This window comes from Narcine bancroftii, chromosome 3, assembly GCF_036971445.1.
Source record: "Narcine bancroftii isolate sNarBan1 chromosome 3, sNarBan1.hap1, whole genome shotgun sequence".
NCBI lineage: Eukaryota > Metazoa > Chordata > Chondrichthyes > Torpediniformes > Narcinidae > Narcine > Narcine bancroftii.
The window spans coordinates 199,986,876-200,007,120 of NC_091471.1; the positions used below are offsets into that span (position 1 = coordinate 199,986,876).

Consider the following 20,245-nt stretch of genomic DNA (forward strand, 5'->3'; position numbering starts at 1 on the left):
AATTATCTGCAAAACTCAGCAATGAAAGTTATGGCCAGCTTTAATAACATGATCAGCCATATCTGTTATCAAACAACTTTCCTGGCACTCAAAGATTAGCTTTATTGTAGCTGTCTCAATTTAATTGGTTTATGGATAAAACAAAATACTTTTTTTCATTTTTTTCTCTGTATTTATTTTATCTCTCTTTCCCTGCCTTTCTTTCCCAAATGTTATGTTGCCTTTTGGATCTGTTCAATTCAGAAAGTAGGTGCAACATGCAGTCAATACCATATTTTATGACTGCAGACAAATCTTTCCTTCTGCATGTCTCAGTGACAATTGATATTCAGATTTGTCGAAGAGTTTTACAATTGCCACAGATCCCGCGAGAGGTGCCAAGCTAGATTTAACACTCCCTGACAGCAAATCATTGAACAACTACCTTTGAAAATTCTCTGCACAGCAGTCAGCCCTCTAATATTCCTTCACCACAAACAGCAACATTTTGGCTTAAATTTTATTCAGGTAGGATTTTAATGAAATGCAGCAAAGGTGTGTAAATGGAGTTGAGATAGATGTTGGCACCATTTCATTTTAACAACAGAGAAAGCTCAAGGGACTGAATGGCTTACGGCTGTTTCTCAGTTCCTTGTTCTGCTTGTCTGGAAATCATTATCTCTGCAGTGGATAAATAGTTAGGGTGCCCTTTGCCGCCTAAAATTAAATTTCATTGTTTTTGTTTCTTTAAAGTGTCTAGTTATTTTTCTTGTCCTTTTTCTCTGGCAAGAACTTCTCCACGAGTGCCATGAATGATTAAAGTGCAGTTCAGACAGTGGGCATTTCTTCCGATTAAACATTCCAAGGTTGGATAATATGATTGAATTGAATAGGTTAAACCTGTTCAACCGTAGTGCAGCATGTGAATAATCGATGAGGATTTGAAATGGAGTCACGTGAATTCTTCGGAACTGTAGATAATATCTCTCAAATTTAAGCAAAAGATTTATCATTACAGTTTCCATAGGTTGCTAGTATGTATGAACAAATGTGCATATAAATAGGAGTTATTCTTAAATTTTTGTTGTGCTTACATTAATAACTAGATAAAAAATTATGCTCCAAATGTTATCAAACTCATTATATTTTTAAACTACAACAAGAGGAAAATTCAACAGTCAATGAAATTTCTCTGCTATAATTTTGCAACACAGTACTGGAGAATGCAGTAATGTGAGGCTTTACAAAAGATAAATGATAATGCAATAAGTATTCAGACTAATTCTCTGTGAAGAAAGCTGAAGTTAACAATATTTCCAATTTCAAATTTCAATTTATTGCTTCATTGTACCTGGTACAATGTGAAGCATTTGTTTCATGAACAGACTAGCAAGTGAACACAAACATGGATACAACTGTAGAAAATAAGAGAACTAGAGGATATCACAGTGTATAGTTTTGCAGTGAAAGGATAAATTAGTATATAACATGGGCAGCATGAGATCACTGTTATGAGGTTCATTCAAAAGCCTGATGGTTGCAGGGACAAATTTTTCTTTTCACCTGTTGGTATGTGATCTCATACTCTTAACTCTTTTCCCTGATGGGACGATGCAGAAGATATTGTGGGATGTGCTATTCAAGATGGCTTCCTTTCTGCTACAGTGGGAAGTATAGATGGAGTAGATGAAGGGGAGGGAGGTTTGCATGATGTTTTGATCTACATTCACTACCTTCTGTTGCTTTTTCTGATTTTAGCAAAGGGCTGGAATGCTGGGTGCCACTCCCTTTCCTCATTGTCTGTTTTAAATGATGCACTTCTGGAGATTGTTAAGGCCTAGAGTTAACCATACTTTCTAAGAAAGTAGTAGAGATGGTGGTGATGTCTTGATTGCTATATCAATGTGGTTGATTCAAGTCATGTCATTGGAAATCTTCACCCAAAAGAACATGAAGCTGTTTACCATCACCATTAGAACCATTGATGTGGACAGGGGAGTGGGCTCTAATCCCCTATCCCCTACAAAGTCAACAGTCAGCTCCTTTGCCTTGCTGACATTTATAGAATGTTGTCTTGGCATCAGGCCACTTGACTCTCAACATCCTTCCTGTATTCAGAGTCAACATTATTTAATATCTGACCTGGCCATTGTGTCTTCAGTGAATTAAAGATGGAGTTGGAACAGACACAGGTGCAGAGGGAGTATAATAGGGGGCTGAGTACATTTCCTTGGCAGGAGGAATTACTTTCCATCTTCCTCGATTGTGGTCTGTTAGAAGGAAGGGGGTACTAAGGCTAGATCCTCGGACCGGAGATATGTCTACTGGGGACCATGACACTGGTAGCAGAGCTGTAGCCAGTTGGACATGGGTGTCCAAGTGTTCTAGGGTCAGCAAGCTGATGCTTGCAATGTACCTGTTTGGGAAATAGAAGTGATTAAATGTGGGCTGGAAAGTTCAGAGTTGATGTGAATCATGTCGAGCCTCTCAAAATGCTTTGTGATGATTGATATAAGAGATACTGGTCGATAGTAATTGAAACCCATTATTGTGCCTTTCTTCAGTACTGGCATGTCAGTGGCCTTCTTGATACAGTTGTAAACTACGGCCTAGTTCAGGGAGTGATAACTGTGAATACACCCGCAGGTTGATCTATGCAAGCCCTCAGGATACATCCAGGGATCCTATCTGGCACATTGGCTTTCCTTAAGTTCACTTCCAGAAGGCCAACCTAACGTCAGCAGCAGTGAGAGTGGGAGCAGGAGCATGTGAAGTTGTTGAGGTGCATGTCACTACTTCATTGTCTCCCTGTTTGAAGCAAGAGTAGAATGCATTAAGCTCATCGGGGTGTGATGCACTGGTGCATGACTGGATTTTGAGGAAAGGGAGAACAATTGTGTTGACACTGAAGGACAAAAAATGATTCAGAATTACAAACAGCTAATAATAAAGGCCATAGGGGACATGAGATTGCCATCTCCCTCCTTTGAATATTTAAATTTAAATTTAGACATACAGCACCATAACAAGTCATTTCTGCTCACCAGCCCACGCCACCCAATTGACCTACACCCTAGTACATTTTGAACGGTGGGAGGAAACTGAAGCCCCCAGGGAAAACCCACACAGACACAGGGAGAACATACAAACTCCAGCACAGGATTCGAACCTTAGTTCTGATCACTGGCGCTGTAACAGTGTCACGCTAACCGCCTCACCAACCACAACACCACCCCAACCATGAACTTCAGAATAAATAGTTTTCTAATATAAATGTTCCACTCCTGAATAAACAATAGACTTCAGATTGTGAAGACTTCACCAAACTGGGGTCAAAACACAATAAAGCTCAGCAGGCCATACAGTGTACTTCAGGGGTGTCAAACTCAAATTCACCGAGGGCCAAAATTAAAAACTTAGACTAAGTCGAGGGCCAAACTAAATATTTATTGAAAATTTTCAACAACGTCTGCATGTTTTCTCTTCTTTCAACATATGTAATGTTAAACTTTTTCTTATTAAAATAAATGTTTAACAATAGTTTTGGTTAAACTCTTTCCAGAAGAAGCATTAACAAATGAGAAATAAAATATTCAATAAATAATATTTCTTTATAGCCTTTAAGCTCCTTTTAAATGTTTTTTTTCACAAGCCAACAAGTCAAAAAAATAACAAATTGCTTCAATGAAAATCCAATCTTTCAACTATGAACAGTCCAAAGTTAACCAAAGAAAATATTAATCCAAGCTTAGCTTGCTACACTCTGATGCATCTAGGTCTAAACCAGATACGTGGCATCTCTTCTTAGATGCAAGTTCATCAAACTCTGGGGTCAGACTCTGAGCTGAGGAAATCTTCAGGACTGAATGAAGGTGCTCGTCAGTAAGACGACTCCTGTGTGGTGTTTTGTTTATCTTCATCAAAGAGAAGAGTTGTTCGCAGAGATACGTGCTACTGAACATTGACAGCATTTGAGCAGCTTGTGCACGGAGTTGGGGCAGTGTGTCGGGAAGGAACTGTGGGAACTGCGCAACACCGACAGAGTCATACTTTGACTCGAGTGTGTCATTACACTGGAGCTCAATCAGCTCCATTTGGAGGTTGGTTGGAGCACTTGTCACGTCAACTACAAACGGATTGCTGAGTAGTTCAAATCTGCATTTCTGGGCTTCAAAGTCAGCAAATCATCGGGAAAACTCTGCACGAAGTATGCTTAGTTTTTCAGCAAACTCTGCACTGGGCAACACGGCAGGTGAGATCTGTTCTTTCATAATTTGGCAGCTCAGAAAATGAGCCATGTTTCTCTGCAGCATCTGAGTCTCCCACAAGCACAACTTGGCCCTCACTGCACTGTACATGTCTGTAATGATGTGCCCTCGTCCCTGCAGCTGTAGGTTTAGCGCATCGAGATGGCTCATGATGTCACACAGGAATGCCAGCTCACATTGAAACTTTTTATCCCTGAGCTCTGTTGTGTCTTTGCTTTTGCTCTCCATAAACAGACATATTTCTTCACGCAGCTCAAAGCATCTCTTCAGTACTTTTCCTCGGCTAAGCCATCGCACCTCTATGTGATAGGGCACGTCTCCGTATTCTGACCCTAACTCCTCCAGAAAGGACTTGAACTGGCGGTGATTTAAACCTTTGGCTCTTATGAAGTTAACTACTCGAGTTACAGTGTTCATAATATGCTCCATTTTCAAGGCTTTGTCACACAAGGCTTCCTCGTGGTTTATGCAGTGGTAAACTGTAAGCTCACCTGCATGATTCTCCCGCATCTTCTCCCGAATCCTGCCCACTAGTCCACTTTTCTGACCGCACATCGCGGGCACACCATCTGTCGTTAGTCCCGCAAGTTTATCCCAAGGCAGCATCATTTCATTGAGACATTTGGACACCTCCTCGAAGATTTCTTTTCCTGTGGTTGTGCCATGCATGGATTTTAATCCTAAAAGTTCCTCTGTAATGGAAAGTTTTGTGTCCACTCCACGGATGAATATTGATAGCTGGGCAGTATCTGATGTGTTGCTGCTCTCGTCTACAGCAAGTGAGTATGCCATAAAATCTTTCCCCTTCTCCTTCAGTTGTTCTTCTAGATTAGTAGCAAGCTCACAAGCACGCGCAGCCACGGTGTTTCTGCTCAGGTTCACATTTAAAAACGCTTGCTTTTTATCTGGGCAAATAACATCGCAAACTTTGAGCAGGCACTTTTTAACAAACTCTCCCTCCGTAAAGGGCCTGGCTGATTTGGCGATCTCTGCGGCCACAATAAAACTAACTTTTACAGCAGGCTCACTTTGGGATTCTGCTTTGGTGAACATAGTTTGCTGTAAAACCAGACTTCTTTTCATCTCCTCCACCTTCTGGAGCTTTTGCTTCTCGTTCAGAAAGGTCCAGCGGTCCAGCTCTAATACATATTTGATATGATCTTGCGGACCAAATATAATTATATCACGGGCCAAATTTGGCCCGCGGGCCTGAGTTTGACATGTGTGGTGTACTTGAAATAGCAAAGATAAAGATACATAACCAACGTATCAGGCTTGAGCCCTTCATCAAGATATGAGCAAAATGTAGATAATTGCTTGAACAAAGAACAACTCTGATCTGGTAACACTTTTTACTTCAGCATATCAACAAAGACTCTCCCATGCTTTTTAAAAAAATATTTTATTTTTGATTTCCAAAGACGTATAAATCCAGATAAATAATACAATTTTTTTCCAACAATAGTGCATATCATACAGAGCCTATTTGATCGTCTACCCCTCTCCCCTCCCTCCTGTATCCTCATTCAAAAAAAGAAAAGATTATATAAACTAAACAAATACAAGGAACAAAATATTCTTAAAAGTCAAAAACCCTTAAGGGAACTTAAGAAGAGCCCAAAAAAACCTAAAATAAAAATATAGGGAACAAGATGCAAGAGCCATCGTTTGCACTACGGCCCACTTTGCTGATCTCAAGCATTCCACTTCTGTCATGGTTGTTGTATTCACTTTATCTAAAAGGGCTATAATTACCTCTGCATACCAATGAGTTGCAGATAGAGCTGCCACACCCTAAAATATGACCCATATTTCTTCCTCAAATTGTACGTGAATTTCATCTGGGGAATACAACTCTGCATTTCTGTATTCCATTATGTAATATTTAGTAGGGAGTTAGACTTCCACGTGGCCTCTATACACTTCCTGGCTACCAACGAGGCGAACTTCACAAACTGAATTTGGTACTTAGTTTAAAACTCATTCATAATGTTTCCCAGAAGGAACAATTCGGGATCCTGTGGAAAATCCACATTTGTAATTTTGTAAAATCCACATTTGTAATTTTTTTCAGAATGTCCCCCAGGTCCTCCCAGAAGGATATCTTTGTACACAGCCAGGTTATGGAAAAAGGTTCCAATCTCCATGCCACACCTAAAGCACATTTCTGACTTAGATTTATGTAATTTTTGTGGTGTGAGGTCCAGTTGATGCAGGAAATTGTATTGCACCAACCTGTACCTGGCATTAATAACTGCTGTCATACTGTCCAGACACAGGTCTGACTAGCACAATTCGTGGATTGTTGTGGCCAAGTCTGACTCTCACCTTTCTCTCGACCTGTGTAAGCCTACCCTTGTGTATACCTGGCCCTCACTTTGGTATAAGAAATACATCGTAGATAAACTTACGCGTATTCCACTTTCAAATTAGAATCTCCATATCACTACACATGGGCAGGGACATAGATGTTCCCAATTATCCCTTAAGAAAGATCTTAGCTGAAAACGGCAGAAAAAAGTTTTATTAGGTAAATCATATTTATTCTTCAGCTGTCCGAATGACATGAGCTGCCCTTGCTCAAAACAATCCTCGATACACATGATCTCCCAGACTGTCCTATGCTTGCTTCTATATCATTTTTTCTTTTTGCTCAACTTTAGTATATTTATTTAAAATGAGATGCCTGGGACACTGTTTTGATAATGTTCCTTTTAATAAAAATGTTAGTGGAATCATAACCGTGACATAGTCTAAAGAAGATATGATGCATTGCTACTACAGAGTATAATGGGGGGAAACCCACTATGACCTAACATCACTGAGAGCAGCAGACACAAAGAATGTGACTTGTTATGTTGCAGACCAGCATCAATAGAAATTCATCAAGAGACTGTTAGCTTTTTTCTTTTAAAACAAATATTTATTAACAACTTTCTTTTTCTTTTCTTTTTTCTTTGGCTTGGCTTCGCGGACGAAGATTTATGGAGGGGTTAAATGTCCACGTCAGCTGCAGGCTCATTTGTGGCTGACAAGTCCGATGCGGGACAGGCAGACACGGTTGCAGCGGTTACAGGGGAAAATTGGTTGGTTGGGGTTGGGTGTTGGGTTTTTCCTCCTTTGCCTTTTGTCAGTGAGGTGGGCTCTGCGGTCTTCTTCAAAGGAGGTTGCTGCCCGCCGAACTGTGAGGCACCAAGATGCACGGTTTGAGGTGATATCAGCCCACTGGCGGTGGTCAATGTGGCAGGCACCAAGAGATTTCTTTAGGCTGTCCTTGTACCTTTTCTTTGGTGCACCTCTGTCATGGTGGCCAGTGGAGAGCTCGCCATATAACACGATCTTGGGAAGGCGATGGTCCTCCATTCTGGAGATGTGACCCACCCAGCGCAGCTGGATCTTCAGCAGCGTGGACTCGATGCTGTCGACCTCTGCCATCTCGAGTACTTCGACGTTAGGGATGAAAGTGCTCCAATGAATGTTGAGGATGGAGCGGAGACAACGCTGGTGGAAGCGTTCTAGGAGCCGTAGGTGATGCCGGTAGAGGACCCATGATTCGGAGCCGAACAGGAGTGTGGGTATGACAACGGCTCTGTATACGCTTATCTTTGTGAGGTTTTTCAGTTGGTTGTTTTTCCAGACTCTTTTGTGTAGTCTTCCAAAGGCGCTATTTGCCTTGGCGAGTCTGTTGTCTATCTCGTTGTCGATCCTTGCATCTGATGAAATGGTGCAGCCGAGATAGGTAAACTCGTTGACCGTTTTGAGTTTTATTAACAACTGCTCTAAACTTAACCCCCATCTATTCACAAAAATGTGTGTGTGTGTGTGTGTGTGTGTGTGTGTGTGTGTGTGTGTGTGTGTGTGTGTGTGTGTGTGTGTGTGTGTGTGTGTGTGTGTGTGTGTGTGTGTGTGTGTGAGATACCCAAACCATTACAGCTTAGGCACAATTCTGGAAAGTCAGTTCACAGTTCAGTCTAGAAAATCCTGTGTTGAAACTCAGGCTTTTAAACTGATGAAGAAAAATAATTACAAAGGAGGTGAGAGAGACTAAGTGAATGGACGTCTGAAAACTCACAAACCTGCTGAGAAATATCCTTTTGGATGAATGGTTGTCACAATCCCCCTTTTCCTTGCATAGGGGAAAAAAAACATGTGACTTCCACTATGCTTCCAAAAATCCCATCATTCAGTCAGATGAAGTGACCATTCTTTTGGTCACAGTGGGGTTCATTAATTCCCCTTCAGAATTATCTTTCCTTTGGTCACAGTAGAGTTCAATAATTCCCCTTCAGAATGATCTTTCCTTTGGTCACAGAGGGGTTCAATAAGTCCCCTTCAGAATGATCTTTCCTTTATTCATGGTGGGATTCAATAATTCCCCTTCAGAATGATCTTTCTTTTGGTCACAATGGGGTTCAATAATTCCCCCTCAGAATGATTTTTCCTTTGGCTATGGTGGGGTTCAATAATTCCCCTTCAGAATGATCTTTCCTTTGGACACAGTAGGGTTCACTAATTCCCCTTCAGAATGATCTTTCATTTGATCACAGTGAGGTTCAAAAAGTCCCCTTCGTAATTATCTTTCCTTTGTTCATGGTGGGATTCAATAATTCCCCTTCAGAATGATCTTTCCTTTGGTCACAGTGGGGTTCAATAATTGTCCTTCAGAATGATCTTTCCTTTGGTCCCAGTGGGGTTCAATAGTTCCCCTGATAGGGAGAATCAGCCAAATAGTCCACTTCACACTGAGTCACTCCAGCACGGTCTTCATGATATGACTGCTGATCACCAAGTGTGCTGGTCTTTTAAATGTCTCTCTCCTCATCATCCATGGATAAAGCAACAAATGTTCTCTCACATCCTCCAGAAGATCAAATTTGTGCACAGTCAGTACCTGATTGTTGCCACTCGGTTCTTTCCACAGTTGTGAATGGTCACAGCCAGTACTAGCCCTTAAAGTGACAGTCACTAAATGAAACAGGAGTTCATAATAGACTGATGCCAGACCCAGCAGTATACTGTGGTTGCTCAACACACACCATAACCCAGGCCATGATGGATGAGGGTATTCCATCTTAGAGGTTAAGCAATGAATCTGCAGATGTTAGAGAACTGGAACAATACATTAAGGTGCTGGAGGAAACTCAGCAGGCCTCACAGCATCCATAGAAAGCAATAGGCATTTCCTCCACTTGCCCTCACCCCCTCACTTTCTCTCATCCCTGATATTCCTCTTCTTTCCTTCTCTTTCCCCTGCCCGCCACGAACACCTTCCTTCCTTTCGCTTCACACTCCTTTCACTTCTTCCCTCTTATTAAAGAGCAGCTTTCTCAGCCCTAAGCTCCCACATCCTAACACCTCCTTGCTCCTTTCTTTTCTTCCCCTGCTATTGACATTCACCTGTGCTTCCCCCCACCCCCCCCCCCCGACTTCCTCTCCCCCCCCCCCCTTGCTCTTCCCCACCTACCTCCTTATTCGGGTATTTGTTTGATCTTTGGCAAGAAGGGCTCAGTCTTTAACTGTCTATTTCTTTCCATGTATACTGCTGAGTTCTGTCTTAGAGGGACAGTAGTCTTCTCAGCAAGAGGCTTGCTTGACAAAAATTGCAAAGGTAACAAAGGATGTTACCTACCCTGGAAATTAAAATATCACATCTTGATAGTTGATCCTGAAGAAATGTAACCATTTAGGTCCAGATATGGAAGGACATAGATTCCAATTATATCTGTAAGCATATTAAGGCAAATAGATGTTTGTCTATTTTTCCCTTGCATTTTTCAATGTTTAAGAAGGGGCGTAATACATGTTTCATATGTCATATCGGTTGTGTAATATTGTAGCTGTTTTAATGCATTTAGATTTTTGCTGTCAAGGTCTTTATTGTTGAAATTGGCAAAGCAATCAGTCTCTGCAGGGAAACCTGCAATGCAACATGAAGTCCTGACACTTTAAATTTCTATTTAATTGCATTCACACAGTTAGTTCAATTTAATGAATTTTTTTATATCCTGGAGAAAGATGCTCAAGACAACTTTCATGCACAGGCTGACTGAGAACTGAAAAAAAAAAACCCTAAGCTTAGAGAAAGGCAGGTAGTACATTTCACACACACAGATACAATTCTAACATGCTGCTGTGTTCAGAATAGGTTCAATGGGTTAAAAGAGAATCAAGTCTGGTCACATGTTATTAACAAACAGTGGTCTTTATGTATGCACAGGGGAATGGTATATTGTGTCATCAATGAGGGTTTACACATCCTTTCACAGGCATGGTATATTCCATAACTAAATGAGTACATTCACATGAACGATATCCAGTGTCGTCACTGTTCGGAATTATGGATGGGCTCTTTGAAGTTGGCCCTCCAGAACTGCCAATGGCTCACAACCTAGAGTTCAGCAATGGTCACAGCTAACAAACACATACACAGCAATAATATACAAATAACTACAAATTGGGCATGAATAAATCACTGCTAAACATTCTCAACTCCCTACTGGGAATGTGAGGGTTAAACATACAGACGCATCGTCTTTCTATTCTAGCAGGTACAGCACACTAATAAATAGTAAATTAATTACAACTAACAGTATATCAAATAAACCTGATCTCCAGCATCACCCATGTCTCAAGATCTGGGATGGGCCCTTGTGCACTTTATTGATTATCTTTGCTCTCCTTGTATTGCACAGTCAGTTTGTTTGCATTCATTATCTGCTTACAGTTCTTTTAATTGTTTATATGTTCACGCTGTGTGCAGTTAATCTTTGCACTACCAATTAGTGTTAATTCTGCGCCACCCAGGAAAAAGGAATCTCAAAGTTATATATGATGTCATGTATGTACTCTGACAATAAATCTGAAATCTGCAGTCGACTCTCAGGAGCTGCCTGTGGCCTACAGCCTAAAGTTTAGTGATGGGCTCAAAGCAGCAGCAAGAACAGGGAGAGTCAAAAATTTCCATATGCTGCTTTTTCAGTGACCATGTGACCTGCAAAGTCCATGTGACCTCCAAGGTCCAATTGCCCATCAGCCTCACCCATGGGCAGATCTAGCCCTTGATTTGCAGGAGAGATTATTTCCAATCTCAGGCATGCCGGAGAGGTCACATGACCATCCACAATCCAGATTCCAACCAGGTTCCAGATGCAGAGGTCACATGAACTTCTACGATCCACACTACATTCCACCCCTCAGAAGTCACCACACCATGCCAATCCATTTACTGCTAGTACCCAGTGGATCTATTTACATTACACACACCTATACCCTCTAATTACTTGCCAACCCTCCCAAGGACCACAGGTCTACCAGCTTCCCCATGGAGTATTTTGTTCAAAGAACTGGTTACTGGTTTGATTAATTTATTCACTGACTCTCATATGTGGCAAGTGAGTGGTATTCCCCAACTAATGGGGAATCTAAGTGCAGTGCTTTTTACTGAGAGCAGCACAGGTACCATCTCTGTCTGTGAGCAGGTCGTCCAAGACCATCTGAATCCTACTTATGATGAAGTGCCATGACAATCTTATTGGCCACCACCTTCACCATGGTCTCCATTCATCTGGGTACACCTTCAGATATACGAGGCATATTGTGGCATGCATCCCAGATAGCAGCCTACATATCGTTGCATGGGTAACCAGGGGTAGAGCCCAGCAGCTGTGCATCCACTCAGTGCCACGATCACTGCTTCCGGCATCTGCAGATGAGTCATCCTGTGAATGAAGGAAACACCCTCTCTCTGGGTTAGAATTATGGAAAAACATGGTGACCACATGGGTCTAGTCAAAACTCCTTGAACCTTGCTTGCAGCACCTAATGTTGTGTTCAGAATATGTTTGACAAGTTCAAAGAGAATCCAGGCTGGACACATGTTATTAACAAACAGTGGCCTTTACTTACAGACAGGGAAATTTAAAAAAATAAAACTCACACACACACACACACACACACACACACACACACACACACACACACACACACACACACACACACACACACACACACACACACACACACACAGAGTACTCGAATAAGTGAAGGTTAAACTTCCATACTACCCATCTCCCCACAGGCATGATATATTGTGTAACTAAATGAGTACACACCTGTGAACCTGATCTCCAGTGTTGCAAATGCTCGGGATCTAGGATGAACCCATTGCAGTTGGCCCTCTGGATTTGCCCATAGCTCGTTATGTTCCTCAATGGTCACAACTAACAAACACATACACAGCAATAATACACAAATAACTATACACCTAGTGTGAATAAATCACTGCTAAACATTCTCAACTTCTGAAAGAGAACACAAGACTTAAATGCACAGTACCCACTAACCCTCTCTATCTCTAGTAGGCATAGATCACTAATAAATACAAAAGCAGGCCATGGAGTATTTTTTGGCTTGTTCTGTACTTGCTGGAAACCATCACTGAACTCTAGACTGCAGGCCACAGGCAGATCTGGGAGGCCGATTCAATGGACCCATCCCAGATGCTGGAGACCAAGTTCATTTGATATACTTGTTATTTGGTCCCTTTATACTCTAGAGGAAGGAACTATGAACCTGAGCCCTTCTCACTTCAAGATTATAGATTCAAGATTCCTTCTGTGCTGGATTAAGGTATTGTGGGGCCCGTAGCATTTACATTAAAGGGGCCCTAAATAGTGCTGGCTGGCGCATGTGGAAAGAGGGGGAAGTGTGACTGCAGATTTTTCCCCCCCTCCCCACACTGAGAGAGTTTCTGATGCTGACCATGCATGTCCATTTTGGTAAGTTTGAAATAGTCTTAATTATTCTTAACAAAATTATGCTAGATTTCTCAGATCACTATATATTCAGTGATTACCAGTAGCATATCTAGAGAACAGAGTGCTGATGGCAAGCACTGCAATTATGCTCCCACCTGTTAAAACTTACTTACGAATCTGCACTTACAATTAAATTGCGCCCTCCCTCCCCTGTTAAAATATACACATCTTGTTAAAACAAAACTTACGGCGGCGGCGGTGGCTGGCTCATTGTGGGATTAATGGCCATCTTCGTTACACATATTCCCCCACACAGATGGAACCACTTTGCGTTTTCCTGGCGTTGGCAGAGGTTAACAATTTTTTGCCCATTATCACCGTTAATTGGGATATTAACACAGACTGTCAGTATGGTATCTCATAGCTGCTGTATAAAGATGAAAATAAAAATGTTTCTCATAATTCATAGTACTTAAACACCGAGGCCTTGAAAATCCAGGGCTTATAGTATATGCTACATTCGCTACTGTGTTAATCTGGCCCTGGATTCCTTTATTGTCATGTAATAGTACAGAATGTAATATTACATAAAATTGCCTTCTGCCTTCTGCCTGCCTTAAGTCACTATGTGTCACCTGGCACGCCTTACAGTCAGGAAGAAAGAAGCAAAAGTGAGTCCCTTCAGAGTCACTGAGTGTCCGTGGCCTCTGTTCAATCCATCAACAACCCAAGCTCCAGATTCAGACCTCCCACATGAACCCTTCAGAGCCTGAAGCCTTTCAGTGGCCATTCTTGACCTCAGCATCCTCTCAAATCCAATCTCTGATATCTGGTTCCCATGAGCCAGTCTCCATCCTGTGTAGGTCCCTTGAGCACTCATTGCCTGGAGCCTGTGTGGGTTCTTCAGCTGTTGAGCCTCTAGCTGGTCCTCCACCATGGTCATCATCCTGTCAGGTCATCTTCTCTCAATGGGGGATGCTCTTCCTGTTTTTGTGGCCATGCCAAAAATCTTGTGCACAGACCTCCACAGCTGCAGGAATTTATTTACAAACACCATCAGCTCTTTTAACACTCCACTGAAAGCCTTTATGAATCCACCAGCATTAGGACCGGGCTGCTGAACCTTTTGGAGCAGCACTGTGTCTCCACTCCCGTCTTGGACGAGTTTGCACCCGTGGGAGTGCTGCCATTACAGTAGCTCTGGCAGGGCCATCAATTTATTTTCTTATTCCTCCTTCATGGTGTCCAGATATGTCCGGCCTGCCTTTTGATGTTGGCTCTTCAGTGCCAGTTCATGCTGCGCACCCATTGGGATTGAAAAACAAAACAAAGGAGAATTTAAGTGTGGAAATGGGCAGTACCAAATTCAGTTTGTGAAGGTCACCTTGGTGGTAGCCAGGAAATGTACAGCGGTCACATGGAAGTACGACTCCCAACTAAATATTACATGATGGAATATGGAAATGCAAAGTTGTATTCCCCTGGAGAAAATCATGTACAGTTTAAGGAGGAAACATGACTAATTCACTGGGGTGTGGCAGCCTTATCTGCAGCATATTAGGTATGTGGATGTAGCTACACCCCTTCCAAATAGAAGAACGGTAAAAATCCATTCTAATACTGGAACGAATGAGATAAATGAAGTGGTTCATGGCGCAGATGATGTGCTCTTGTTTCATATCTTTATCATTTTAGGTTTATATTTGGTTCCTTTAAGAGTCTATGATTCTATAGATTTTTAGTTCTTTATATTTGTTTAATTTATATAATCTTTTCCTTGTGGTATTAGGGTATAGTAGGGAAGAGAGAGGGGTGGGGGGGGGGAAATGGACTCTGAATGTAATATATCATTGTTGAGAAGGTTGTTCTGTTGTTTTGGATTTGTGTGAATCTTGGAAAATCAAAAATAAATATTATTTTTAAAAAGTGTGGAAATGGGCCACGGACATTAATGGAACCTAGGGATAGCTGTCATCAAATCAACAGCCGGCCTCTGCTGTGGTGCAGCGGACTGGAACTTTCAGCAAAGATTGGGAATGGCCCTTTAAATTTTGCAGATGCATAAACAGCTGCATAAAAGCCTAGTTCTCTTGTCCCAACAATTTATCTGATTTGAAGTAACATGCTTAATTGCTTGGAACCTCAAAATGTCCAATGCCTAAGGAATGTCACCAGTGCGTGCATTTCAACATGGAACGTGAGTCATTCATACAACACGAATGGCAGCAAGAGGCACCAAGTCTAATTTCTGGAGTGGTGACATTTGGACTGCAAAACAGTGTTGTCATGTTCCATTCTGCAAAAACATTGATTTGGCACTTGGATGACGTGAGATACCAGAGATGCACAACTATGATTCATTGATTGCCCTCATTTCCTTTGGTGACTTTATTCTACATGTTATCATCACTTATTCATAACCACTTTAGCCCTACATTGTGGAGCCCAGGTATGGCTGAGTCAATGCTTTAGACAAATAATCAAATTAGCAAAGATTTTATTTTAAAATAAGTAAAGAGGGCAGGAAAGACAAGCAACGGCATAGCTGTGACTATTGCTTTGGAACTCTCGTTAATTCACAAATATTTCACTTTGTTGGAAGCCAGACTAAATGCTGAACAAAGATTGATATTGTGTCTTCTGCCGTAGAGAGTGTAGACTGCAAAAATGATTTGATGATTTTGTCTTAATTGGGCTTGTAAGATGCCTTTCACTCTGTTTCAAGATCATTGGTACCATTCCAACGTTTTGTAGATGCCGGATAATCCACTGTCACATATTTTAGCCTGATCATTGAACATTTTCATGTAATATAACTCTCCAGCATGATGTTGTCCCCACCTGTTTCAAACAGGCATCAATATGCCCAAGAAAGGCGTAGTAACCTGCACTTACATCAATAGTGATAAAGTGGTTTGAAAGGCTGGTGCTGATACATATCAGCTCCTATCTGAGCAGCAACATGGATCCATTACAATTCGCCTATCATAACAACATCAGGTCTACTGATGATGCCCTCTCACTGGCCCTACACAAAGCCCTGGAACACCTAGACAGCAAAGAGAGAGATATATCAGGATGCTCTTTATCGATTATAGTCTGGCATTTAACATCCAGTGTTCAGGAGCCTTCTTTTATGAGTGATGAACTGTGGCAGTACCTGTTGGCCTGAGACATTGTCACTAGTAGGATGACCAGTTACAACCCTCAGGGGTGTGGCCAGGTAGAGAGAGAAAATATCACAGTTTAGAAAGCTGTCCTCCTGATTGAGAAACTCCAAGACCTGGAACTCAACACCCCACTGAGTAATTGGATCCTGAATTTCTCACCTCCAGACCACTATCAGTGAGGAATAGTAAAAACATCTCCTCCACAATCTTATTCAGGACCATAGCATCAGAGGGCTGTATTCTTATCCCCCTGCTCTACTTGTTTTACACCCATGACTTTGTGGCTCGGTACAACAATAACACCATCTACAAATTTGCCAATGGTACCATGATAGTGGGTTGTTTAAAGGAAGGGGAGGAGCCAGCATACAGGATGGAGACTGAAAACTTGGCTGAATAGTGCACTAACTACAACCTTGCACTCTGTGTCACCAGAACAAAGGAGCTGACTGTTGACTTCAGGAAAGGAAAGCTAGAGGTAAACAATCCAGTGATTATTGGGGATCAGATGGGGACAAGGTGAGCAAATTTAAGTACTTGGGAGTCATTATCTCAGAGATTCTTTCCTGGATCCAACACACATGTGGCATCGTGAAGAAAGCACATCAGTGCATCTACTTCCTCAGGAGTTTGAGGAGATTTGGTATGACATTGGAAATCCTGGCAAATTTCTACCAAGGTGTATTGGAAAGTGTGTTGACTGACTGCCATCCTGTCTGATATGGGGTCACCAATAATCCTCAGCATAAAGCCCTGCAAAAGGTAGTGGACATGGCCCAAGACATCACGGGTAAAGCCTACCCACCATTGAGAACATTTATGGGGAATCCTGCCTTTGGAGAGTAGCAGCGATCATTAAGGATCCATATGACCCAGCATACACTCCGTTCTCACTATTGCTATCAGGAAGGAAGTATAGATGCCACAAGCCTCACACCACAAGATTCAGGAAGAGCTTCCCACCACCCCCTTCCACCATCAGACTCCACAGTCATGGGGTCAGAGCAGCTGGATGGCATGGTTGGTGGGGGTGGGACACTGACCTGCATCAAATCCCTGACAGGGGCAGTATGGGCCTAAGTTGAAGGGAGTGGGGAGTGGGCAGGAGTCTCCGGCACACGCCAGGTCCCAGACAGGGGCCAGGTCCTCATGGCTGTCTGGGTACACCACATAGGCATACTGAGGGTTGGCATGCAGGAGTTGCACCTCTTTGACCATCAGGTTGAACCAGTGACCCCTCACATTTTTCTGCAGCAGGACAGGGATGAGAGTCAGTGTGGCAGTGTGATTCTGGACGCCGACTTCCTGGGGAAGGAAAACATGTGTTCATGTGGGGTTACGTTGGTAGGACTTCCTGTCAGTGGGACACCACTAGGCCTTCTGATTTTAAAGTCAGGAGGAAAGCTTTCTAAACTGTGGTATTTTCCCTCTCTACCTGGCCCACCCCTGGGAGTTGTAACTGGTCATCCTACTAATGGAAATGCCTCTAGCCAACAGGTACTGCCACAGTTCATCACTCATAAAAGAAGGCTCCTGAACACTGTGGATGTAATTCGGGTATCCAAGGAGGGTAAATATGCTGTGAATGCCTTTATGATGGTGGTTGAGGTCACGTCGGGACAGGGGATGGCAAAAGGGAACCTGGAGCACTCAACAATGAAATTCAGGAAGTATACGTTCCTGTTGGATGAAGGCAGGAGGCCCTTGAAATCGATGATGAGTTGTTCAAAGGTGTATGTGGCCTTTATGAGGCGTGACCTGTCAGGCTGGAAGAACTGTGGTTTGCATTCCACACAGACCTGACATCTTCAATGGAGTTGGGAGGGCTCCAGCCTTTCATGAATTGGAACAATCTCGTGACTCCGGGATGGCAAAGGTCATCATGGAGCGACTGGAGACAGATGAGATGCATGCTGGCACATGTCCCCCTGGATAGGGAATCTGGGGGGAGGGGGTCATTGAGCTTGCCCAGCCAGTGAAGGATTTTGTAGTTGTAGGTGCAGAACTCGATTCTCCATCTCAGAATTTTTTTCATTTTTGATCTGACTCCACAATTTGGTATTGAACATGAACGCAACAGTTCTTTGGTCAATTAACAGGGTAAATCTCTTCCCGGCCAGGTAATATTGCTAATGGCATATCGCCTCAACGATGGCCTGCATCTCCTTCATGACAGAGGAGTGCTGTATCTCAGGGCCGTGAAGGGTATGGGAAAAAATGCCACAGTCCTACTGGCCTGGTTGAAAGTGGTGACAAGCACAAAGTCGGAGACATTGCTTTCTACTTGAAACGGGTTGGATTTGTCCGCGGCATGCATCGTGGCTTTGGTAATGTCTCCCTTGATCTTGGTGAAGGCTGCCTGGGCTTCTGCCGATAAGGGAAAGCTTACCGGGTTAGGCTTTATCAGCATAGTTGGGCACCCTTTGGGCATAATAAGAAAAGAACCCCAGGCACCTTTCTTATGCCTTGTGTGGGATCGGAAATTCCATAAAGGGACCCATATGGTTGGGGTTGGGGGTAATGACACCATGTGCCATGATGTGCATCCGAGGAGGGCCAGTTGAGATGTGCTAAACACGCACTTGTCCTCGTTGTAGGTCAAATTGAGGGACCATTGCTGACTCCAAAGGGTACCCGGAGGAAGTGGTAGAGCTTGCCATCTGCTTTGAATGCGGTATACTGGTGGTATCCTGGACGCAGGGGGAGTTGGTGGTACATCGACTTAGGGCAATGGTGTAGAACACCGTGTACTGAGCCATCTTGTTGACCATGTTGATGATCCGGGGAAGGGGGTATATGTCCTGCTGCAAGAAGCAGTTGATCGTTAGCTATAATCGATAACATTACGGGGTTTACTTCCACCCCTAACCATCATGACTTGGGCTCTCCACGGGCTGCAGCTGGGCACTATGGACCCCTCCACCAGGAGTCGTTGCACCTTGGATTTTTCGAATGCTTTATCTTCCGTGCTGCAGCATCTGCTTTTAGTCACTATTGGCTTACAGTCCAGGGTCAGGTTCTTAAACAATGATGGTGGGGTATACGGAGGGTAGAGAGACTGCAGGCAGGGGCTGGCTATGGAGGATCCTTGAGCTGGGGGTTGTACACAGTGATGAGTGGTTGGGGGCCCCCAAATGCCATTGTGACATTCCTGAACTGGCTTTGGAAGTCCAGCCCCAGAAAGATCAGTGCGCAGAGCTCAGGCATTAACAGTAATTGGGAGTTGTCATAATGTTCACCCTGCACTGTTAACAACGCAATACAATACCCGCAGATCTCGGCAGATTGGTCCTTTTCAGCCATTGATATCGTGCTGCTCGTTGGTCTGATGGGGAGAGAGAGAATTTGTGAGCAGTGTCCCGGTGGATGAAGCTTTCAGTGCTCCACTGTCGAACAGGAAGTTAATTAGTTTCCCAATTTTCCTCAATCTCCATCATCAATTGGGTGTTCAGGTGAGGGCTGCCCTGATCCAAGATGATGGATGCTAGAGAGATGGATGAAGAAGGCGGAAGTGACGTCATCCACGATGACACAAGTGGAATAGGGAAAGAAGGTGCATGCCATCGAGGCATTCAAGGCCTGTGGTGATATGTCACCAGGGGTCATCCCATTGACCTTGTATATATAGCAGTCCAGAGCTACAGTCTAGCCTTCCAGGTATGTCTTGCAGAGAGACAAGACCTCTTAGTGTACATATTAGTTTATTAAAGCTGTCTTATACTCACACTGCTGTTGTGGTTATTGTCAGTACAAGGCCAGAAGTGACATCATTGCTGCGGGAGGAAGTGGAGTCAGATTCGATGGCCAACCCCTGGGGGTGCACATGATGCTGCTTGGAAGGGAAGGCTTCGACTTACACACTCTCACATAGTGCCCTGTTTTCCCACATCCCGAGCAGATGGCTTCTCTCACTGGGCTGCATAACCGGGGGTGTTTCTGCTGACCATAGAAGTAGCACTTCATGTGCTCAGCTGTGGTGGCAGTGGTGAGGTTGGGGCTTCTCTGTACAGAGGTGGTCTGTGACACTGAGTCCCAAAAAGTCTGCACCTGTGGCCATCACATGGAGGGCTTG

At 43.2% G+C, this 20,245-nt stretch overlaps 1 protein-coding gene across 1 annotated transcript; it reads right to left on the reverse strand.

The window, feature by feature from the left end:
- Nucleotides 1–3,716: 3,716 nt before the first annotated feature.
- LOC138756740 (general transcription factor II-I repeat domain-containing protein 2-like) lies at nucleotides 3,717–18,944 on the reverse strand. Its single transcript, XM_069923125.1, is given in 4 exon segments — nucleotides 3,717–5,407; nucleotides 12,359–12,466; nucleotides 17,217–17,478; nucleotides 18,756–18,944. Coding segments are annotated over 4 exon segments (2,250 nt in total).
- Nucleotides 18,945–20,245: the final 1,301 nt, after the last annotated feature.